Source organism: Microcebus murinus, chromosome 6 (genome assembly GCF_040939455.1).
Source record: "Microcebus murinus isolate Inina chromosome 6, M.murinus_Inina_mat1.0, whole genome shotgun sequence".
Classification (NCBI taxonomy): domain Eukaryota; kingdom Metazoa; phylum Chordata; class Mammalia; order Primates; family Cheirogaleidae; genus Microcebus; species Microcebus murinus.
Window position 1 is genome coordinate 57,568,056 of NC_134109.1, and position 26,496 is coordinate 57,594,551.

Here is a 26,496-nt window from a genome sequence, read left to right on the forward strand (position 1 = left end):
ATTATTAAATATATCAAAATCAAGAAATTCTCACTGAATCTGAAGATTTACAATATGTGGAATGGGATTAAAGTTTTCCTGGCACTATAATTAGAAAACATAGGATGATAAATAATAGCTTTAAAATTAAGGTAAAATCCCTGTGGTATTATTTCCAAAAAACTCACAAATATCACTTTAGTCATGAGAAAAACATTTAAAAAACCCCATTGGATATTCGATAAAATATTTGAGCAGTACTCCTCAAAATTGTCAAGGTCATGGGGCAAAAAAAGGAAAGAATAATAATCTGTCATAGACCAGCAAAGACTAGGAAGACATGACAACAAAATGCAATGAAGTACTTGGAATGGATCAAGGAACAGGAGAAGGACATTAATGAAAACTAATGAAATCTGAGTAGCACCTGGAGTTAATTTAATACTAATGTATCAATATTGGCTCCTTAATTTTAACAAATCTACCACAGTACTGTAAGATGGTAAAATCAGGGAAAATTGAAACTCTGTGAGCGATATATGAGAGCTCCACTACACTGTGGTATTGCTTAAACTTCTCTGTAACCTAAAATTATTCCAAACTTAAGAGTTTATTTAAAAAACATCAAAGTAAAAAAAGTTACCATTCACAAGTATAAGACAATAATTCAAAAATTTAAGTATACAATGATTACAACATAAAAATTCAAATGAATATTGACTGGCCAGAATGCTTGCAAATAAGCACATTAAAATAATTAAATAAACAACAACTGCTTTTCCATAAAACATAAACATAAATATAGTGCAGTGGTGGATAATACCCATTTAGGCATAAACACTTTTTGGAAAATAAGACAAAATATTTATTTATTTATTTACTTGTTGTTTTATACCATGCAAGGCAGTGGGGTGAGGAAGAGGGAATGAGTGGCAGTCAAGTTTTAATTGTGCTCTTTGTGCTTATTTTTAGCTAACTTGAGAATAAATAATAAAAAATCAAATATTAGAATTTATAATTATTCCTAAGTACATAAAAAAATTTTAAGTGATCTCTTCAACAATATAATGAATGATCTAAGATTGAATGCACTTGGAAGGGAACGAATTGGTAAACATTTTATAAGTTTAAGGACCTTTTCCAACTTGAATCTGAAGAAAAATGTCAGACTTCTACATCTGGATAGGATAGAATCATTTGTGGTGGACTAATGCTCTAACTAAGAACAGGAAAAGTAAGATTTAATAAAAAATCATCTATTTGAAGTATTAGAGGACTGTTGTTACAATAATGACTTGAATAGCTACGATTCTGAAAAGGAGTTAACTAGAGAGGGGTAATTTGAGGATTTGCAGTTTTCCCAAGAGTTTTACAAATTCTACGTATGAGGAAGGGGCTGAGAAATCAGGCTTTAACCAGAAAGAGAACTCCTGCTTGAGGAGACAAAAACCACCCAAGCTTTTGACAATTATGCAGGGCTGAAGTGACAAAATTGGAGATACGAGACTTGTTTCCATCTCAAATCATTTGTCAAATTTTGAACCTATGCACAGCTGAAAGTTAAAAAGCTAAGCCCCCTGGCTTCTGAAAAACAGTGGAGTTTCCACAGTTCGACAATGCTGAGGAGACAAACACTGGAATAGAGCATCTGCCAGGAACAGAGCCCTTGTGAATACTCACCTCTCAGCTTGGGAGGTGTCACCCAAAATACTGGTGTGAACCATTACTAGCCAAGACTTACCAAAACCTCCATGGGAGACAGCAAACTATTTTGCATAATGATAGAAATGAACTAATGGGAAACATTTTAAGAAGTAGAAAAGGAACACGCGGTTGAGTGATAACCTTGAGAAGGCCAGAAAAGATGTGAACTGGTACAGAAATAGACATTCTTTAAATAGAAGCATGTAGTTAGAACAAAGTAGAGTACAAAAGGCAGAGTATATGGGCAAAAATGCAGGTAGGCTGGCAAATGAAATAGTTGGGGGCATGAAAATTTCTCTTTTTGATTGAGGGGAGATGGTTGTATATCTAAGGAAAAAGAAAAAAAGATAAGAAAAAAAAGCCCTCTAGAGAGGAGAGTGAATGGACTAACAAAAGGCAAGAAAATTGGCAGGCAACACTAGGGACACACTTGACGACAGTGGTCATGAATTTAAGGTAAGTTCAATCAGAAAATTTGTGTGATTTTCTTCTGCCCTGTAAAGCTGTGAAGATGCAGAACACATGGAAAAATTATTTTAACTAGGCTTTGATTTTGCTAGGTGAGTATGGCAAAGAAAGAGAGGGTCAAAAGAACTGAGGTTATATTATTTTCAAGATAGTGACAATTGTAGTGGGCCATGGAATCTAAGCTACATAAGGGGGGAAGTGAAGATATCAGGGGTTTGAGGGATAGAAAATAGTAAAATCAATAGAAATAAGTGCCGGTGGGGCTGAAAAATTGCTGGAGTCAGAGTCCTAGTGTAAGTGACCTAGAAAAACAGTAGGTAGTGGTTAGAAAGTGGAATGCTTGAAAGTGAGACTGATAATGAACAAGAATAGGATCTGACCATAGCGTAGATGGCAGAAGTAGTGTTCAACACATGATGATTGATTGGAATCAATCAAGAGGACTTTAGGAAATGAGAGGCCAAGATTTTGAAAGGATCATCTACATAGATATTTAAATCACCAAGAAATATGACAGGAGTAGGTTGAAGACACAGACAATGGAATAGATCCTAAAATCTTAATGAAACAAAGGAAGTAACATAGGAGTGTGTACCTAACTCCAAGAGTATGTGCTGGATGGTATAATCTGATGTATAAGTTTTAAAGCTGGAGGTGTTTAGGGAGAAAAAAAGAACACTAATGAGAAAAACGTCCCTGAGTCCAGCAGTATAACTGGTGTGGGAGAGAATATGGCCACTAATCAGAGAACTGCAGTGGAAGCACAGCCTCGGGGAGGTAATCAGGTTTCAGTTAGAACAGGAAATAACTAATGTTCAGAAGAGAACAGACTTATGAGTTGATCCATTCATTAATCAACATTTACTAAAAGGCACTGAATTAGGCAATGGGAATAAAACAGTAAGAAAGACATTGCCTCACCCCTCTCAAAACTGCAACTTGAGTAAGAAGTCTCATATAAAAGTGATTAAAGAATATAACTAAATTTCTATAATAAGTTAACATGTTATAAACCAAGTTTTATTTTATTAAGAAATTAGAATGCATTAAATTGTATTGAAAATGAGGTTGTATATTTTGAACAGCAGTATAACAAAATACATAATTATTCTAATATAGCTAATTATTTAAGTATTAATCACATGCTAAAAATTAGTGTGAATTAAGAATATCTGGGCAAAAGTCACTTTTAATGGTAAAAAAGAGGGGTAAGTATATGCTTTTACAGATACATGCACAGTTACCTGAGACAAAGCAGCATCCCGTTCTTCTATCACTGCACTCATTTCTTCTGCAGTTATTCTCTTTTTACATTCCTTGGTCTTGTAGATTCTATCCACAATTATAGCTCCATTCTTCTGAATAGCTATCCCTGTGTCTGCATTGTTTATTCTGTTCAGTAATTCCTGTAATGTCTACCAACACCATTATATGTTAGTCAGACATGAAGTTTTAATATATTTTATTTAATATAGGGTTTTAATTAATAGGCACATGTGAATTGTAAATTGACTGAGTGAAGTTATTGAATTTTCATATTGCAGCAAAGATGTACATTATTAGTGTGTCAATTCTTCTTTTTCCCACATCTTAGTTCTTGAAACCCACTCAATTGAACTTAAGCCTCTAAGATATAAGACTGACATCAAGAAATCTCCTCAGAGAATGGCTTACCATGTCATTTTCTTCAGGGTTAATATTTTCTAGCCTAGAAAAAAGGGACACAGAAAGCCTGATCAGTAGCATTTCCTTAGTGCAGCAAAATGAGTTCGCTTTTTAAATCTTTAGAACCTCAAGTAATTTCATTCGACTAGTCTTTAGAGTCAACCATGACACTGAACATATTAAAGTGCCACCTGCTCGACTCCATCTTTCAATAATGCTCCGTATCTTCTGCACTGACTTCAGACTGTTAAGTTATTAATGTTTACTGCTATATATGACTACAAGGATCAATTGTTCATATGTGCTTAGATGAAGAAAGTTCCCCAGTGATAGAAGCACTCATTCTCATCATTATATTTATTCCCGGACTTTCAATTTTTATCAGAAACTGTATTTCCTCTCTTTTTTGGACACCATTGTAAGTAAAACAAGGGAAGTATTTTTATTACAAAGTTTAACTATGTTCCCTCAGAAGCAATGCCAAATAATTACACTAAATTTGAACTAAAAATCTCTTGCTGCTACTTATTTGTGAAAACAAATATATAGAAATGCTGACCAAACATGGACCACATTTATAGATGACTAATGCTATTTTCTGTTTTCATAATATACATAAAATTATTCAGTTTACAGACAAAAAAAGTAAATTGGTTCCCCTCATGCATGCATTATGTCTTATAAAAGTCACAGTTACCACTGAAATGTTTGCTGATGTTGAGAAATTGAAGATATGCAGTAAAGATAAAGAAAGAAATTCTAAAAGACATAACCTAGAAAATATCTGTAATATAATTTTAGGCTATCATTTAAATTGGATAAATGAAAAGAAAATCTGCAATAGGTATTAGTGAAAGGACAGATTCTAGAAATGGTCTTAATTATTTTTAAATTGCATAAAAAAGTTTACATATCCAAGTTTCTGTTTTCTCAAGTTTTCCCCCCATTTCTGTACTCCTATGATTTCACACTTATCCCAAAAGAGGATATTAGAAAAGATACTAGAAGATAATAAATATGACACAAATTGTTTGAGCTTCACAAGTGGATGAAATGGCTATACTCATGGAAAAGTAGTAATTTTAAAACAGTATTTTAACAGAAAAAATATATATACATATATCAAAAAGCTACTTCTAAACACACTTAAATAGTATAAGTTAACAGGAAAGCATAGTGATATTGAATTATATATAATTTGGTATATCTCAAACTAATAACATCCATTTTGATTCACCTTTCAAAAAGGGTAACTACTTTCATCTTTTACCTTTTTCTCCAAAATAAATCAACAATATTCAAAGATGTTGCTTAATAAATTTTGTTCTACAAGAAGTAGAATGATAATCACTTCCTTTTTACTCAATTGAAAAATATAGCAGAAAAGTAGAAGACAATAAAATTCTTACAATTATTTATTGTCACAGTGAAAGTATTTGAAGAACACTAGTATTGCATTTAACCATCAATTATTTGTAGTCTTAATATGATTTTTAAGGAAATCATATATGGTAAGAAATATTTCTTATATTGTCTGTCTTTTATTGTCTTCTATTGTCATTTTTAAATGAAATCAGTCTAAGAGCTAATTATGGCAGCTTCCCAATAAAATCAAAGTTAAATGCTGGTAAATTTCACAATTATTATTAAACTTTATAATTTAAAAAGCAAACAGATAGATGATAATTAAATATTTAGATTGATATATGAGAACCTTTGCAACAACAAAAATACTGAGTTACCAAGGTTCTAAATCTCCATTTTTTAGTTTCAAAGAATTATGAATGACCAGGGAGAAAATAACAGTATAGGTAGATTACCTAATTTGTATATTCCAAATAATCAACACAACAAAAATATATGAAATTTCTATGTAATACCTGTAACTTGTCTTCAGGCATTGCAAGCAAAGAATTACTTTAAGGAGGATCTTTTAACAGGAAAGGTTTAAGATAACTGTATTTAGTCTAATATTAAAACTCCCTGCTAATAATTTAAATATTTTTTAAAAATAAAAATCAAATGTATTAAGGACTATACCAGATCCCTGGCACCTGAATTTAGCATTTAGTCTTTAAATAACTTGTATAATTGCTCTTAAAAGTACATAACAAATAGTGATTTGTCATTTTGCTGGTAACTGAATTTAAACTAAGTTTTTGGTGAAGCTAGTGTGCTAGGTCTGACACGCAGAGCATGATTGAGCCAAGTCAATCGCTTAACATTTGAATCTCAATATTGCCTTATTATTATTATTTATAATTGATGTAAGTATAGTGATAGATGGCCATAAAAAGAAAAGTATAACTTTAATCAAAATGAAAAAAAATAGTTAATTTGAGATTTGAAAATGTGCATAGATACATGTAACTTTCATTATAAACATGAATCTTGAAAGAGGAAAAGCTGATTCTTTTATTTCTCTATTTGTATTTCTTTAAAAGTCTCATGAGATATTTATCACAGATATCAAAGATCAATTACATTATAATTTAGTCTCAACTAGATTACATAGAGCAGGATCTGATCAGCAAACTTTTTCTGTAAAGGGCCAAATGGTAAATGTTCTAGGCTTTGCCAAATGTTCTCTGTCACAGCTACTGAACTCTGCTTTTGTAGTGCAAAAACATCCATAGTCAATATGTAAATGAAAGAGTGTGGTTGTATTCCAATAAAACTTTATTTACAAAACAGGTAGAAGACTGGAATTCACCACAGGTTCTTACTTTGCCAATCCCAGATACAGAGTATTGAAAAATGAGACCAGATCTTTGACATTAATACACTGTAAGTGCCAATTCAGTATACTTGACATAACTTTATGAATTGGATCATTCAATATCTAGTTAAAGAATCAACAAAAGTGATTTTGAGAAAATTAAATTTAGGCCTACAGTAAGTACATCATTTGGTGTATCACTTAAGACGCCACAAAATTTAGACAATCTACCTTTTCAAAAAGAGATTATTTGAAACAGCTAAACAAGGCTTTCAATTTTCTATTTAAAATGACTTTGGGAAAGGTACTAAGGTTTACTAGTAGCATGTATAACACTTTACTGGTTCAAATAAAGATTTAAAATAATAGTTGTAGCTATATGAAATATAACTGACAAAGTATAAATTATATCTCATTAATATGAGGTTTACAATTAGACAAAAGAATCTCAACCTTTTGTAAACTTTAAATTATGCCTACAATAGTCTAATTTGACATAGTATGATAATTAGTAAGAATTTTGCTGAAGTAAATGTCTATGGGCTCAAGTTTCAATTGATTTCCTATAGCACGCAAATTCTGACTGACAACCTTGTACTCTAAGTGAAAGGCCCATGCATGAAATGTCGTATTCTTGATTTATCCCTAAATCGGTCAATAATGCCTTATTCCTTTCTGAAACTATAGTCATCACCTTGTTCAATGGCAAGAAAGAAAACGTTGACCTCAAATGATAACAAAACAAAACCAAAACCAGTGACCAGCTAATCAGAAAATTCCAACTCCTTTGCTTTTATTCTCTCATTTTTTACACAGCACTACACTTAACATGTTAAAAAATACCAATAAGCAAAGAGACTGAAGAAAAGATATGATCTCAAAAGTTGGAATATACAAATGCAAACATGTATATATTAGAATATGTATGTAAGACATTTTAGCTTGAAGCCTTTTTACTTTTTTGTTAGTTTTGAATAAAAGCAAAAAAAAAATAAAGATAAAAAGCATTAAAGATTCAAGGGGTAAAGGAAAGCAGAGAAGAGGCAAAATAAGTCAAGACAGATACTGTAACAGAGACACAAAGTAGATCAGAAGTAGAAAGGAGATGAGAGAAAAAAGACAACAGAAAGAATCTGAAGATTATAGGAAGCAAGAAATAGGGAATTTAAAAAGAAAAGAGATGTGAAATAATTTATATAATTTCATCTTGTATGCAACTCCAAATATGCCCCTCATTCAAATAGAATTTAGTTAAAAATTGGTTCTCTTATTAAGGATTTAGTCTGAAACACTCACTTGAAGATTCAGAACCTATAGTTTCAGCTGAGGAGAAAGGAAGCTCTATAGTATCATGTGAACCTATGCTGACATACTATTCTTTTTTGTTGTTATTTTTGCTTGGTATGTATGACCTTCCCTGACCCATCCTCTCTCTCCCACCTGCACTCCTAGACTATAACAAGTAGAAGCCCCTCTTATAAACTATTTCTATAACCAAAAATTCTTTATATCAGTCAACATTGTTTTAAGTATTTATGCAGTTATTTACTTATTTAACTAAATTAAAACTACGATGCTATGTCCCCAGCATCTAGAACTGTACCTAACACATGGTACATATTCAATAAATATTCACTGAATGGATTAATCAATTAAACGGCTTGGGATTGTTTTCCTTTTCTTCCATTCCCACTCCTCCCATGTACTTAATGCTCCAAAGGACAAAATGAGAAAGAGTCTGCCTCAAGGAACACTAATTTAATATGCTATAATAAAAATTATAACATATATATAGCATTATATGTGTTATAATTATAATATATGTATAACATTAATATATGTGTAAATTAAAATGGATATACAATGGAGACTAAAATAATAGAGAAGAAGGATAGGTTCAATTTATATACATCAGTGAAAGATGGAATAAACAAAACTAAGTGATCAGTTTAATAGAAGTTCTGAGGAAGAAGTTTTGGCTTGGATATGTGGGCAGATGGCTGTGCCACTGATCAGGATGGCGGATTAAGGAGGAGGATCAGGTTTTAGGAATGAATTAATAAACTTCATTTGGATATGCCAAATTTGAGTTGCCTGTGTAAACCTGAGGTAGATAATTCTGACAATGTGCATTTGATTGATTTTGAATCATCGGCCAAGTAGTCAAGCACTCTAAGTGTTTTCTTCTATAAAGCATGAAAAAAAACCTACATCACAAGAGTTGTGACAATGTATGAAAGCTGATTTGCTATCTTTTGGGGGTGAATTTGATTTTTTTTTAAAAGCAGTAAAATCTATTTAGAAGCAAATCTATTTAGAAGCAAATCTCATGAATAAAATTGGTGATCAATCACCAATTGTGACAAAATCTATGTAACAAAATCTATAAACATAAATTACATGTAAATATAATATAGGACTGTTCAGCAGCTAATAAACTAAACAAAATAGTACTTGCAAATCTCCAAAGATGAGTTCTAAAATTTAATGGCTGCATTACTAAAATTTTAAAAGGTGCATCTACTTTTAAAAATGTGTAAAAACATTTGGTTCTAGTGTTTCTACAGACATAAATAAATTGATTCTAAAATATATATGGAAAGGAAAAGGTACTAGAATAGCCAAACAATTCTTTAATAAAAGAGCAAAGTTGGAGGACTGACATTTGATTTCAAGATTTGCTATAAAGCTTCAGTCATCAAGACTGTGAGATATTGGTGAAAGGACTAACATATTGATCAATGGAACAGAACAGAAAGTCCAGAAATTGAACCAGGCATATGTAGTCAACTTATTTTGACAAAAGCTTAAAGAAAATTCAATGGAAAAATTACAGACATTTGCACAAATGATGGTGGAATTAAAAAATGTCCACATACAAAAGAAAAAAAAAAGGAACTCCACATTTTCCACAAAAATTAAAATGGATCACAGACCTAAATGTAAACCACAAAACTTACAAATTCTAGAAGAAAACACACAAGAAAATCTGTGTGACTTTTCATTTCACAATCAGTTTTAGATTCAATACCAAAAGAATAATCTATGAAAGAAAAACACTGACAGGATTTTATCAAAATTTAAAACTTGTGTTCTGCCAAACACATGAACAGAATCAAAAAAATTAAGACATGGACTAAAGAAAATATTTGCAAACCACATAGCTGATAAAGGACTTATATTCAGAACATAAATAACTCTTTTAAACAAGAAAAAAATCCAGTTTGAAACACTGTATCAAATTTATGAACAAAGGTCATATGCAGATGGCAAATAAGCATGACAAAAGCTGCTCAACATCATTTGCCATCAGATAAATACAAATATAAATATTGAGATACCACTAGGCAACTATTAGAATCACTAACATGCAAAACAAGAAACAAAAAACAAAACAGCAGTTCCAAATCTTGGGAAGGATGCAGAACAACAGGAACTGTGATTCATTGCTAGTAGGATTCCAAAATGGTATAGAATCTATTCTGGAAGAGAGTTTGGCAGTTTATTTTTATAAAGTTAGCATAGATTTAACATATAACCCAGCATTCATGCTACTAGGTTTATTTGACTGATTTGAAAATGTATGTCCAGACAAAACTTGTGTTCAAATGCTTATAGCAACTTTATTCAAAACTGCCAAAATTGGAAGCAATCACAGTATCTTTTATATAGGTGAATGGATAAACAAACTGTGACTCCTCCACACAATTGAATACTTTTCAACAAGAAGACTAAGGTATATAATTCATGCATCTACATGGATGTATTTTGGTAAGTGAAAGATGCCAGTTTGAAAAGGCTAAATATTGTGTGATTCCATTCATATAACATTCTAGAATACGAAAAACTATTAGAGGCAGAAAACAGGTCAGTAGTTGCCACAGAGTTGGGAAGAAGGAATATTTGAGTAGAGGAAGCACTGGGGATTTTTTAAGTAGCAGAATTAATTTGGATACGCGATACTATGCATTTGTCAAAATCCACAGAACTTTACAGTGGAGTGAACCTAAAAAAATTTGTGATGAAAATGGCTTCTTCATCCTCAAAACTAATAACTCCAGTTTAACCATGAGAAAAACTTCACAAAACACTAAATTGAGAGACATTCTATAAAATACCTGACCAATAATCCTCAAAACTATCAGAGTCATAGAAAACAAGGGAAGTCTAAGAAAATGTCACACCAGAGCAGGCTAAGGAGACATAACAACTAAATGTAATATGAAATCCTGGATAGGATCCTGGAACGTAAAAAGGACAGTGGGGGAGAAATTAGTGAAATCCAAATAAGATGTGGAGTTTAGTTCATAGTTATGTAACTACATTGAATTCTCCCTTGTGACAAATGTATCATAGTAAGGTAAAATGTTAACAAAAAGGGAAAATAGGTGAAGATGATACAGGAACTTCTCTGTACTATCTTCATAACTGTTCCGCAAATCTAAAACTATTTCAAAATAAAAAATTCACTCAAAAAATTGGAAGTCCATGTAAAGATGGTATAGTAAAATATGAACACAGAAATTGATTTATCCTATTATACAGCCACATTAACAGAAAATACTAATTAACTAAACAGAAAGAAAGTAGGATGTCATGCAGTAACTTTTAAAGGTAGGGAGCAGGTGGAGGGTGAAAAGATGATGATTTTGGCTAGATTGACCTAACTCTTACTTTTACCTATGAAAATAGGTACTAGGAAAAGACAGTGAGCTAACAAAATCCTGGGAATTTTTCACTAGTACCACACAGCTTGGAAATAATCTGAGAAGGAATTGAGTAGATAGCCCAGAATAAAATAACAAAACCCCTCCAGAGTAAAAGGCTGTATTACTTAAGAATTGGTACAGAGGAAGCAAGAATCATAAAAGCTGACCATATTTTTACTACAATGGTAGAACAATTAAAGGCCCCAATGCAATATCCCACAGAATCAGGATACGTATAAAGATAATATGAGTACTTAATGCATGGCACCAAACAAAATCCTATAATTAGAGGACAGAACTTCCAACAAAAGGGCCATATGGCCCCCATACAGGGAGGTTTTACCTACATCCATGCCCACCCTATTGGCCTAGAGTTATAGAGAAGGTATCAAGAGAGCAATACCTTGCCAAGATACAGCAGCTCAGAAAAGGCAAATAGGTCTAAAATAAGATGAAATATTTACCAAGGAAAATTCACTTGTACCATTCTGTTTTGACAAAGAAAAATTCTTGACAGAATTGCCCATTTCAAGCATGACCAAGATGAAAAGAAATGATACAGCAACTATAAATACATGACAAATACAACAAAAAATGCATTATGCAAAAGAGACAAGATCATAATGTAGAAAAATAAAAAGCATAAACCAAGATGCTATGGGTTGAATGCTTGCTTTCTCCAAAACTCATGTTAAAATTTAATTGTCATTGTAACAGTATTAAGAGGCAGGACCTCTGAGAGGTGATCATGCCACTAGAGCTCTGCTCATACAGGTAGAATGAATGTCATTATAGTAGGTGAGTTCAGCCCCTTTTTGCCTCTTTTTGCCCTTCTGCCTTTCACTGTGTGACGATAGCAAGAAGAATCCCAAAAAATGCATGCAATTTGATCTTGGACTGCCAGCCTACAGAGATGTGAGCCGATAAATTTCTGTTCATGACAAATGCCCTAGTCTCAGGTATTCCATTATAGCAGCAGAAATAGACTAAGACACAGGGAAAGAAGAAAATTCTCCTACCAGTGGTTGGCATTTTAGAAGATCATAAAAAGAAAATCATTCAATAAACAAAATCGAAAGAGATGATAAAACTATAGAGAGAAGTACAAAAGGAAACAGAAAGCTTAAAGAAATGAGATTAAAAGCAAAAATAAACAAATAAATAAAAAATTAATTAACTAGAAAGAGCAAGGAAGGGAACAATCACAATTGGGTTATTACTACAATAACATAAAGGGAAGATTTGATATCATCATAGTAAATGTAGAGCAAGGAGGATTAAAGTAATTATTGAACAGATAAGGAAAAAAGTGTCCTATATAAGGATAACTGAGTCTCTAAAACACAAAACCTAAAAAACAGAATAGAAAATTTGCGGATATAAAATTTCCATGAAATAAAGGAAGGATCAAATAGTCCTTTGAATGACATGCTGTGGTCCCAAAAATGTTATTTAAGATGATGAACACAACCATCTTGATTAAATTCTTCTACTTTAAGAATAAAGAAAGAATCCTACAGGTAACTGGCACAAAAAAGGCCAATGCACACACAGTGTGGGGAGGGGAATCTGATTGACTACAAGACTTCTTTTCAGCCAAGCTCAACGTCAAAAGACAGGAGAGTAACACTTTTACAATGTTTAGAATGAAAGAATACTCCACTCAACAATTTTATACATAACCAATTTGAGTGTAAGGATAACACTGGAGCATGTTAGATCAGAGAATAAAGTATTTATGAGTTCTTCTTCAAAAAACTGTTTTGAGAATGAAAATCATTTACCCAGGGATTCTTCACAATAAAGAACTCAGGCATAAAATGCCGTTTATGATAAAATTCCAGCAATAATTATTTGATCCTTTTAAATAAAATTAAGATTAAACAAAAGGGGGAACTTTGGCTATAGAAACTAATATGGCTATAGAAGCTAATACTTTTACAAATATTTTAAAGTAAAATCAATAAAGAAAAAGAAAAAAAGAGTTTCAAAATGCTTATTTATTTCATACCTGAGTCGAATGATACTGTTTAATTGAAATACTGCCTGAAAAAAATTTGATGACTCCAACATCTCAATGTTTTTCACAATCTCTCTTTTTAATATTAGAAGGATTTTTAGGAAATTAATATATCTTGTTGACAGAAAACAGTGCACAAAAGTCAAAATTTTCTTTAGTCCCACTTCAGTTGACAATTACTCTTAAATTCAAGTAACACTTACATAGCACTTGCTATGAGCTAGGTACTTTTCAATATTTAGTAAGTCATTTAGTCCTCATAATGACCTATATAAGGTAGGTACTATAAGACACATTCTATAGACAAAAAAATGAGAGTGCAGACACTCTGGGTAATTCGTCCATGGCTGTACAGTAAGGAAGCAGCACAGCCAATATCTGAAGATAGACTGGGTCTAGAATCCACACTCTAAACCTGGAAACTACACTGCCTCTCAAAACAGCATGTAGAAAATAACTTGATTTTTATCAAATTAATTCTATGGATACCTCCATTTAACCACACACCATCTATCCTTCTAGGTAATGGTATTTAAGTATATACCTAAAGGGAAAATGGTTATTTTGGAGTGGATGTTGTAGAATTTAGGTGAATTTTTTGCTGTTTATTTATATTTTTCAAATAAGTTTAATGCTTCATAATGAGTTTCTGTCCATCTTCAAAAAAATGAAGCCATTAATCTAAACAAAAACCAAATCATGTTATCTCAACACAGCTTGAACACTGTCATTGTAAATTATTTATAGCTTTTGGTCTCCCTAACGAACCATGTTTTTATTTAATTAGTACTTTACTCTGTTCCATCACAGAGCATAGCACAACACTGGGCAAAGCAAACAAGTCATAAGTATGTTGATTGATTAATATTAAATATTAGATTACTACATTCTATCTATCTTTGCAAACATATATCTAGATGTTCTAAGGCTTTTCTACCCAAAACATATTCCATAGACTAGCAACAACTCTATTATCTGGAGTTTGTTAGAAAGACAGAATCTCAGGCCCCACCCTAGAATTCTTGAACTAGAATTTGCATTCTAGCAAGATCCCCCAAGTGGGGGATTTAAAATTTTACATTAAAATTTGAGAAGTATTCATTTCTAGTCCATAGTTTCTCTAAGTGTAGTCCATTATTTATCTGTAAGAATCACCTGGGTTGCTTGTCAAAAATGCAGATTCTTAGGCTCCACCCTATTCCAAGTGTCATTAGAGTTTAAAAACAACAGCTAAAAGAACTATGAGTAAAAAATAACAAAGACCAGGAACAGAGATATTAAGCAGAGAGCAGCAGGAATATAACCAAACAGTTGAAATAAATCAAGAAAGTGACAAAAAGAAGAGGTGATAAAAAGAAGGAATGAGGAGTCACATAGGGAAAGTAGGGTAAGGAAATCAACAACAGAACTACAGAGAAGTAAAGAAGTAATTGTATTGAGAGTGAGGTGCATTACTTTCTTTCTTTCTTTTTTTCAAATTGACTGTTATCCCTGACAAAGTAGCATGCCAAAAGTTTTAGAAAAAAGATTATGAAGATATTCAATTTCCTAGTGTAACATATAAGAATCAGTAATAGGCCAGGCGTGGTGGCTCACGTATGTAATCCTAGCATTTTGGGAGGCCAAGGTGGGAGGATTACTCAAGGTCAGGAGTTTGAGACCAATCTGAGCAAGAGCGATAACCAGTCTCTACTAAAAATAGAAAGAAATTAGCCAGACAACTAAAAATATATAGAAAAAATTAGCCAGGCATGGTGGCACATGCCTGTAGTCCCAGCTACTTGGGAGCCTGAGGCAGAAGGATTGCTTGAGCCCAGGAGTTTGAGGTTGCTGTGAGCTAGGCTGACGCTATAGCACTCTAGCCCAGGCAACAGAGTGAGACTCTGTCTCAAAAAAAAGAAAAAGAAAAAGAAAAAAAAGAATCAGTAACATTTTTAAATGTGTAACTACCACATAATGCATGCATTTTATCAATGTTCCTAATACATAGAATTTTAAATGTGTACATACACTTTTAGAGACATTTCCATATGCCTGGCTCGTGCAATCGCTTCATCTCTCTCCTCAATGGCTAACTGCAGTCTAGACATAATAGCTTCATCACGTTCCCTCTGTGCAAAATACACTTCTTCAACGAGAGCTATGAAAATAAATAACCAATAATCAATCAGAGAAAATGAAGAAGAAATGCATACATTTAGCAAAAATAAAAAGCAAAATAATTATGTTTTATGTTAAAATGGATTCTGATGTATTTCTTTTGTGTGTTTTAAAAAAATTCAGTATATTACAGAGGTACAAACATTTTGGTTACATGTATTGCTTTTGTACAGTTTGTGTCAATGTTATAAGTGTGCCCATCATACAGATGGTGTGTATTATACCCCTTAAGTGTAAATTTATACAACCCTTCTCCCCCGCCTGCTTGATTTCCATTGAGTTTACTTCCATATGTGCATGTGTTTATCAATTAGTTCTAGTTTAATAGTGAGTACATGTGGTGTTTGTTTTTCCATTCTTATATTACTTCACTTAGAAAATGGTCTCCAGTTCCATCCAGGTTGTTACAAAAGGCATTAGCTCCCCATTCTTTATGGCTTAGTAGTACTCCATGGTATACATATACCACATTTTATTAATTCTGTTATTTTAAAGACTGCTGAATTATTAAATTGAATTAGTATCAATAATTACTTGAGAAAACATTTTAATAGGTATTGCAAAACTGAGATACCATTTCATACCCATAAAAAGAGCAAAACTTTAAAGGTCTAATAATAACAATTGTTGCAAGTTTGTGAAATAAAGGAAGCCTATATATACCGCAGACAGACATAGATATTTCTACAACCATCTGAAGAGCAATTTGGCAATGTTTATTAAAGTTGAAGATGGGCCTAATCTACAACCTTGCAAAACCACTCTTTGGTATGTAGCCTAGAGAAATTCTTGCACATGTGCAACTGGAAACATAAAAATACTGCAGTGGTGCCTATAACAACAAAAACTTAAACATAACCCAAACGTCCATCAACATGAATAGAAATAAATTACATTCAGAATGGAATATTACCCAGTATTTAAAATGAATTAACTTAGGACAGGTGGACAAATCTCAAAAACAAAATGTTGGCAAAATTAGCAACTTGCAAAATAAAACAACTGTACTTTAACTATTTACAGATAGACACAATTAGTGAATATAATACAACAAGCATTGAAATTATAAACGCCAAATTCACATTAATAGTTACCTCATTCTCAGTGCTACGGTGGAAGAGGGGGAAAGGAAATGGGTCTTGGAAGAACAAAACGAGACAGAGCTCTTAGCACTACACATCAGCACACAGCAAGGGGCACCACTGATTAGATTATAATATAAATAACATCATCTAGATTTGTGTAGCACTCTATTGGGAGCTTTGATGTTACCTAAAATTGTCATTTCTTAAGTATAATTTCTACTGTTTGTATACTTGAAATCTTACATAATTTAAAAAACAGTATTGCAATGTTAGACAAAGAGGGATTCAAATACCTGAATCACCAAATCAAATTTATTTATACTGTCAAACCACAAAATAAACTTTGGAAAAGTGTTTTAAATGCTTTCAGTTAATAAAGTGTTGGATTCCTGCCTAAGGTTTGTTATAGATTAATACACAGCTTATCAAGACAGTTATTATTGTATTAAAGTATAAGTGTTGGAAAAGTGGTTATAGCATACAGCATATCAAAGAGATAATTCATGTCCTGGGAAGCACAGCATGAAAATTCACCACTCTACTCAAACTGGTGTGCAATTTAAAATGTATGATTTACTTATTTCTGGAATTTCCCACTTAATATTTTCTGACCATTGGTAACTGAAACCGAAGAAGGCAAAACTGCAGATAAAAGGGACAATTGTATCAATTACTCAATCTCTTTTGAAAGAGACTTCTATCCAGAATATAGTATATAAAAATGAATTTTATTTTTCCCTTCTAATTCTGCATAATCTCCTTCCAGGAAGGACAATAATAACAGCTTAAAGAAAGCAATATGATATATCTTATATGGTATAGAATGAGAACAGCAAGGTGTATGGAAGAACATGGGCTTTGATTCAGATTCAAACAGATTCAGATTCAAACAGATTCAGATTCAGCAGCCTTGTTTTTATAAACTTCTTAAATTCTAGTAGTTGCAGTTCAAGTACATAAAATGGATATAATACTATCATTCATGGTTGTTAGGGAAAATTAAATCAGACAATATATGAAAGCTGTTGACCAATTAAATAAAATAAAGTGTATCCTCAGCAACCATTAGTTCCATTCCACCACCATAGTCACCACCCTAAATCCATATACTCACAATTTGACTTAATTCATAGATATATTAATAATGTCACTGTGATTAATGTGGACCATTTATATGTAAAAAATCCAATTCAAAATCCCCCATTTTTTAACCGTGTTCATTGGTGGGCAAAAATTATATTAGGGACTGAAATAAAAGTTGCTCAGAACCCATTCTATATTGTATACTGAATACTATAATGACATAATAATTTATTCAAAATGATATTCTAAGACGTTTTCAAATTTTTACATTGCAAAATATTTCTAATTTGTAGGTGAGACAAGATGGACAAAATGATGCTAAATAGTGATGTATATGTGCATTTAAAGGAGTATTCAAAGGTTAAATTTTAAAATGGAAGAAAACACACACCCACCCCCCTCACACACGAAATCTGGTTTTACAATTTACAAATGATAAAAAGTTTTCAAAATTAAAACATTACTCTACATATTCAATGCAATCTCTATCAAAATTCCACTGTAATTCTTCACAGAAATAGAAAAAAAATCCTAAAATTTGTATGGAGCCATAAAAGACCCCAAATAGCCAAAGCAATCTTGGGCAAAAAGAACAAAACTGGAGGTATCACACTATGATTTAAAAAATGTATTACAAAGCCATAGTAATTAACATAGCACAGTACTAGCATAAAAAGACACATTGACCAATAGAACAGGATAGAGAACCCTGGAATAAACCCACATACCTATGGTCAACTGATTTTCAACAAACGTGCCAAGAACACACAATGGGGAACGTATAGACTCTTCAATGAATGGTGTTGGGAACATCTACATGCCAAAGTATGAAAATGGATCCTTATCTCACCCCTTGTATAAGAATCAGCTCAAAAATGGATTAAAAACTTAAACATAAGACCTGAAACTATAAAACTACTAGACGGAAACACATGAGAAAAGCTCCATGGCACTGGTATGGGCAGAGATTTCTTGAATATGACCCAAAAAGCACAGGCAATGAAAGCAAAGAGAGAAATGGGATTGTATCAAACTAAAAAGCTATATCCAGCAAAAGAAACAACAAAGAGAAGAGACAACCTACATATTGGGAGAAAATATTTACAAATTATATACTAGATAAGGAGCTGGCTAATATCCAAAATATACCAGGAACTCAAACTACTCAATAATAAGAAAACATAATCCTATTTAAAATCCTATTAGATTGGCTTTTATCAAAAAAGATGAAAGATAGCAAGTGTTGTTGGTGATGATATGGAGAAAAGGAAATCTGTATACACTATTGGTGGTATTGTAAATTAGTATAGCCACTTTGGAAAACAGTATGAGGTTCCTCAAAATACTAAAAATTGAATTATCATATGATCCAGCAATTCCACTTATATGTACATATCCAAAGGAGTTGAAATCAGTATGCCAAAGACATGATGCCTGTACTCCCATGTTCACTGTAGCATTCTTCACGATAGGCAAGATATGAGAACAACTTAAGAGCCCATTAATGGACAAATAGATTTTTAAAATGTGGTATACATAGACAATGGAATACTCTACAGCCTTTACAAAGCTGGAACTCAACTTTTTCATCTGAAAATGCTGGGGGAAAAAAGGAAATTCTGTCATTCGCAACAATATGGATAGACTTAGGGGACATTATGCTAAGTGTAATAAGCCAGGCACACAGAGAAAAATACTGCACTTATTCATGGAATCTAAAAAAAAGCGGAATTCATAGAAGTAGAAGAGTAGAAATAGAGAATATATTGGTGTTTATTAGAGTCTATTGGTGGGGTGGACAGGGAAAGGGGAGATGTGATCAAAGAGCATAAAGTTTCAGTTAGATAGGAATAGGTTCTGGTGATTTATTACACAGCATGGTGACTTATAGTAAATAAGAATGCATTGTATATTTCAAAAAACTAAAAGAATGGATTTTAAATGCTCTTACCACAAAGAAACAATAAGTATTTGAGATGATGGATATGTTAATTAGTCTGATTTGATCACTCCACAGGGTATATGCAAGTATTAAAATATAACATTGCATCCCATAAATATATACAATTATTATTTGTCAGTTAAAAATAAAACTTAAAACAAAAAACCAAAAAATAAAATTAAGGTATTACTGAATAACTTTCAACATATATTAGGTTAATGTAAAATTTGTTGGTTATAAAAATCTCGTTCTTTGAAGAATTCAGTATTTTTAAAGGATCAATAGGCAACTCTCCAACATTTTTAGTAAAGAAAACTTAATTGTAAACACTGAGCTTTTCCAAGGTAGATGACTATTACAAAGTTCACTAGAAAATCAATATAGCATTTTAGTTGGAATTTGCTCATTAAACACCCACAGCTCTAATGCAAATTATGATGGAATGAATAAAGCAAATACGCATGCTTCTTTCTTTTTATTAAATGTAAAATCTACTGTTAATTGCATCTCGTATGTCATACAAACTTTTCTCCTTAACTATTAAATAGAAGCTTTAACAAAAGTCATTAGAGATTCTCTTTCTTTGACTTGAATAAATTTCAATATTTGTTCAGTAAAGGTTCACAGCAGTTAAATTACATTAACAAATATTATTAGCTACTATGTAAGCCAACCAAGTAAAATACTTATATTGTAGGTAAAACAAATCATTGGGTGTTTACAATAATATTTGGATATCTCCATTTTTAAACATGGTTATCAAATATCCATAATTCTTAGTCAAATGAGAAAGATTCGGAGAGGATCACCCCTACCCCACCCCCACCAAATACTCAAATTTGTTTAGTAAGCTAATTGTTTTCTAATATGGGCAAGAGTAAATATGAAGAAGCTGAACCACACTAAGCATGAGTTTATTGAGTCAAGGCAGAGTACATATTTTCTTAGTAGATCCAAGTCTATTGACAAATCCATATTCTATACTTTTCAAACTACTTTTAAAATACAGTAGGAGTGAGACAGTACATTGGATAACATTCTAGTTTAAACACTGGATCATGATCCTCTAAATAACATAATTTGTAGGATACACATTTCCCAGGAGAAAGAATTCATTTGTTAACATCATCATGGTAGTTAGGTAAATATAAAAGGCTGAGTTAAAGAGAGGGAAGAAGAAATCATCAGGATTTTAAACGTATCAAATAATCACTGTGCACAATTCATGTTCCAAAATTCTAAGCAACAAATATAGACAATAGTTTCATAAAAAGCTAGCCTTTACTATATATGAAACTATCTCAGCTTCTATGAATATCTACAATTAAAACTTTACACAATGTGTAACCATTTGGGGGAAGATTTACAATGATGTTAAATGGATTTCTTGCAAATATGATAATAATTAAGGCTCATTAAACCACCAAATAGCTATTCCAGAAACACAAATATTAGTCTTTTAATTTCCTTAAAAATTATAATTTGTCTTTATTTTCATAAATTGGTTATTGAAAATTTTTTAATAGATGGTAAATGTACCATGCCAGTAGAAAATTAATCAAAACCTGATCTGAGTAGTTTGAGGTTTCTATTTTTGGCATCACAATGCTGAATTCAACTTATTACTCCAGAACTTCTTTTACAGACCAGAAAATCATGTTTTCTAAAACTAGATTTTGCAATATTTTATACAATTATTTTGTAAATAACTTTTTCTGATTAAAAAGTAATACAGACTCATTGTAAATATTTGGAAAAGACAAATATTTTACATACTGCCATAACTTTCTGTGTATAATTAAAATAAAATATCCTATATTCTTCAGTACTTTTCAAAAAATATAAAATACTACATAGAATTTTATCACTTGGACATGCTATATATATTTGATTCAACTAAGCTGCTCCTAATATTAGATTTTACATCATTCCCAGATATTCTCAACTATAATATAAACAACACTGTAATGAACATCCTTGTACATTTGTGTACATATACGTATATACAAAGCTAATTTCTTAAGAAAATTTCTAGAAGTAGGATGACTTAATAGAAAGTCAGCTTTTTAAACTCAAACATATGCTGTCAAACTTTCCTCTATAAAGTTTCTATAAATTTATACTCTGCAGCAGTACAGAAATTATTAAAGATTACTTATAAATTATACAAAATAGTAAGTTTAAGAAGACTATAAAACTACAAAACAAAAATATTTTTTATGAAACATTCAATTATTATATACATGTACTTACTACAGAAAACTCAAAGACTATATAAGAACACTGTCTAAAAATATGCTCGATATTTACATCAAAAGGTATAATATATTTGATATTGGAGCTATCTTTTTTAATGTGAAAGACATAAGTTTATCCTTGGAGTATAAAAATCAGTATCAATAACTTTATGCACTTGTGAAATATAATTTTAATAGGTATTTTATCTATTTACTACACAGACTATCTCTATAAATTTTAATAGATATCAAATGAAAATTCTATGAAATAACTGCTACCTAAATTTTTTCCAATATCATTTCCTCTTTAAAATTATTATTCAAATGTGAAAAAGTCTTAAAGATCACTTTGAAGAGTTTTTTTACTCTTATGTTTTAAATACCATAATTACATATGTATTCAAATGCTTGATATCATGCTAAATTCCACAGTATACCATACCCAATTGTTGATTATTGTTATGCATAATGGATTCTCTGCCAATTCAACTTTTATTTTGTTTTTCTAGGAAACAAACAAACTTTTTTAGGGAGTGAGGATACAGAATTGGCTATATCCTACCCTCAAGTATTATTTGAACAGGGACTTGTCTAAACTTACCCTGATTTATATACACAAAATTCTGTATCCAAAGATAGCAATTTAATCAACATTCTTTTTATCAATATTTATACCTGCTGTGTTTCACAGAGATGGACCTTTTGGTTTTTATCTCAAATTACTGGTCATATTTTTGAAATTCTTTTTCCTTTCAAAGTAAAAAATAAATACAGATTATATATTTAATGCCCCATTATAATTTAATACTATTAAGGCATCCAAGTTCCAGATCACATTTGATTGGTGCCCATTATATACACAGAAAAATGGGATTCCAGTGTGCATTATTTCTTAAAGGTAAATAATATGACATTTTCTATTCTTCTGGTATATATTGAACTAACTCACTTTTGATCTCCTTAATCATTAGATGGTCAACACCATATGAGATATGGTATATAGTAATAATCTTTTTATAAGAGAATAATGTAAACATTTTCTATTATGTAAAAATTTTTCCATTTTAATTAGTTAGGGTGTCTCAATGTATTTGCTATAATGGTTAATTACATATCTATATTTTTAACATTTACATTTTAACCTGAATAGAAAAACTTAAGTTGTAAGTTTCAAGAATTCTATGTTCTGATCCTTTGGACAATCACAATTAAATTTCTCTCCTCCCTACCAAAAACAAATGAACATTTTCTGTAAGAAGAGGGGATTGAATTATATTTTTTAGTTTAAAAAAAAATCAGTCTAAATTTGAGTGTACAGAAAGTAATATATGTTTAAAGAGAAAAAGCAGATTAAATGCTTGCATCATCAGTACAAGTAAGCTAAGCAAATTATGTAATCACTGAATTATATGTTAAAATATAGTAAGATAGATAGATAGATAGATAGACTAATAAACACAAGACTTAGGAACTAAGGAGTTCTTTTGGCTAAAACCTAATATTGGCTTTATTTCAGTTTAATTGGAAGAGGATCTCAAATTCATCTTCTCCATGAGATATCAGGAACCTGGATTTCTCTTTGTACCAAAGGTTAATAAGAAATGTGTCTGCAAAAGTCAAACAGCATTAAATACCAAAAACTGATTATTATTCTACAGGAGTTGTTCTGTCATTCATAATCTCTCCATGCTCCAACCTTCCACAGCTAATCTTTAATGGATGACATGCAAGAAAGAAAAATAACTAACATATAAAGCAGAGGCTCTAAAGTGAGCATTTAAGAAATAGAAAAATAAGGCTTTTAAAGAAATGTAAATATTTTAAATGCCACAGAAATAAGAAAAACTGTTAAATATTTAAATAAATACTATTTTATGTAAAATTTAAACATCTGTGTACTGTAAATGCAATAGAATAATAAAAATTAAAGACAATAAACACTAGCCAATGCCTACTGAGACTGTTTTAGTAAAAATGAAAGGTTTAACTGAACAAGCTATTTTTGATATGATCACATCACTGACATAATAGCAAATTAATGATGCAAATCAGGCCATATAATACTGTCATTGTTAAACTCAATTTAACTAAAACAAATTTTGAAATGTTTATAGTTTAATTACTCTTTTTAGGGTACAAGAGATATATACTTACCTAAAGAACAAAGATTTAATGTTTCTGCTGTGCTTCTCTACAATATCTGCTAGTATTTTAAGGCCATATATGCTAATAATTTTCAAATATTATCCACATGTATACTGAGTCAGAACTCAGTAAAAAGTCCTAAATAGCTGCAATGAGATAAATTGTTCCCAATGTTAATATAAGGAGTGACCTGGTCATTTCAGCTTTTCTTAAGACTAAATAAGACCTATTTATACATTTTTTATTTTTTTGTAGAGATTTAAAAATTTTTCCATATTTTCAAAATTTAAAAATAAGATTAACTCTAAAAATCAAGGAAAACTACAAATTGTGGGGATCAAATGAAATAACAAATAAAATGCTTTATAAACTATTTTTTTAAAAAGAAGTACAAATCAATTCTTTGTGAAATAAAACCATATAGAAATAAGTACAGGATTTATATAACAATTAAGTAACCATTATTTATGTAATTACATGACTATCAGGAAAACTTTGAATACGTCCCCTTAGATGAAGAAATCTTGAGGAGAAAAAAGATGGCAACAATGTAATCATCTTATCATAATTACCATTTATTGAGCTGCTTCTATGGGTTAAGCACTTCATAAACATTATCTAACTTAAACGTCACAGCAACCTATAGCAGATTTTAACCAAAGCTTAGTGAGGCCTTCATTACACTTAAGTGGTAAAAAAAAATAAGAACAAAGGCCTGAATCCAAAGTCTAAGCATTTAACCACTACTTACACAGTGTGGTGTATTATGATTGAGAAGTGATTATAGGCAAAAACACCACAAAGCCTAAAATCTCAAATCTGTCTTATTTGTTGATGTACATTTAGTACCCAACACAGTGCCTAGTACATAGGAGTCCTCAATAAATATTTGTTTTATTTGTAATGAAATTAGCATAGTTCCTACAAAACATTTAAGTGCCTAATGAACAGTTATTAATGATGGTGATGATGATGACAATGATGATGGTGAAGTAGGGAAAGGTAAAAGGGTCAACCATCAGAGATTTCAACACAGCTGAGTTTCAAACTCTCATAAAATCACATTAGAATGACAATATTCGCATTATGTAAAAACCAACTAGGTCACAAAGGAAACAGACTAAAGCTAAATAACAGTCTACATGAAGATTTATCATAGGTACACATTGCATTAGAGCCCAATTCCTTTGTATCTCATTTATTTTGGATTCACATTTTAGTAAAATGTGCTAGTGCTATCAAATATATTAATATATATCTCAACAGCAATTTTTCTTATAATTCAACCATTATTCCATATTTTTTCATCCATTTTTCAGTTTTGTTCCCTTTCAAAGTCTATTAACAGAAAAACCATTAATTATGATAAGATGATTCAAAACCACTGATTTTTTAATTAAAAGCAAAACAGAATGTCTTTCCAAACTTCTTAAAATGATATTATAAAAGGCTTAAGAATTTCACTAAAATATTATTAATATTAGCTACAATTTACTAAGTTCTAGTTATTACTAGGTGCTTTTATATATTATACCTAATTCTTAAAATAATCTGGTAAATTAGTTAATATTCATATTTTACATGGGAGAAAATAAGGCTGGAAAAGCTAAATAACTTGCCCAAAGGTATAAAATCATTATTAAGTGTCAAAGCTATGATCTGAACCTAGGTCAGCCTGACTCCAAATCTTCTGGTCTTTCCAATTGCTTCAAAACGCCTACAGAGAACTGGGTGCCTTTTGTTTTATGTGATTTTGACTGTAGCAGGTTCTTAATTCTATAAATTACACAATCAGCTTGGACGACAAGATGGACTAATATACACATAAGTTACATAATAAACATAAAGATATAAAAATAAATACAGGGGAAATCTGAAAGACTAGCAAAATGACATGGGTAAAATTGTGAGAATGGATCACAGCCATCATATAGTTTTCATAAAATTTTGGTTTATATAGTCTTTATGTCTCAAACCTATCACAGGAATTATTTTAAGGTTAGAGTACAAGCAAATTTTTAAAAAAAATCACATCTTTTAAAATAAATGTTTACTCTTCCAAATATTAAATCTGATATATGCTTATTGTAGAAAATCTGAAAAAGGTAGAAACTGTTCACTAAAACAGTAAGAGCTCCACTTAAAGACCATTAAAATTTGTTTTTATTTTATATAATATACATGTGTATATATGTCTATGTAGTTTCTTTAGGCAAAATTGTTATAAATATACTTTTCCCTTTTTTACTTAACATGAGTTATAAAGATTTTCTATCATCAAATATTCAAATAATTTTTAATAATTACCCAATGTCTCACAGCATAAATGTGCCACAGTATATTTAACAATTCCCTTATTGTTAGTTAATTCTCTTACTATCATAACTAATACTATGTGAATATTCTTATATCCTAATACTATATGAGCACTATATGAAAATCTTTATATTTTATATATTCTAAAGTAATGGCTACTATTCCCTTAGAGTGCTTCACATTTTACTTAATATTTTATTTTTAAAATCTATAGAGAGATTTTTGTATCCTATTTGCTATTACAATGCTTAGTTCAGATGTTTT

At 31.0% G+C, this 26,496-nt stretch overlaps 1 protein-coding gene across 8 annotated transcripts in view; it reads right to left on the minus strand.

The window, feature by feature from the left end:
- The window catches only part of MIPOL1 (mirror-image polydactyly 1), a 305,074-nt gene that overhangs the window by 196,111 nt on the left and 82,467 nt on the right, over window positions 1-26,496 (minus strand). For all 8 annotated transcript variants that reach the window (XM_076004084.1, XM_020285781.2, XM_012767045.3 and 5 more), the window contains 3 exons: window positions 15,275-15,404; window positions 3,826-3,859; window positions 3,396-3,566 (listed from right to left, as the gene is read on the minus strand). In XM_076004084.1, the coding sequence (XP_075860199.1) occupies window positions 3,396-3,566; window positions 3,826-3,859; window positions 15,275-15,404 (335 nt within the window). The remainder of the gene's footprint in view (window positions 1-3,395; window positions 3,567-3,825; window positions 3,860-15,274; window positions 15,405-26,496) is intronic.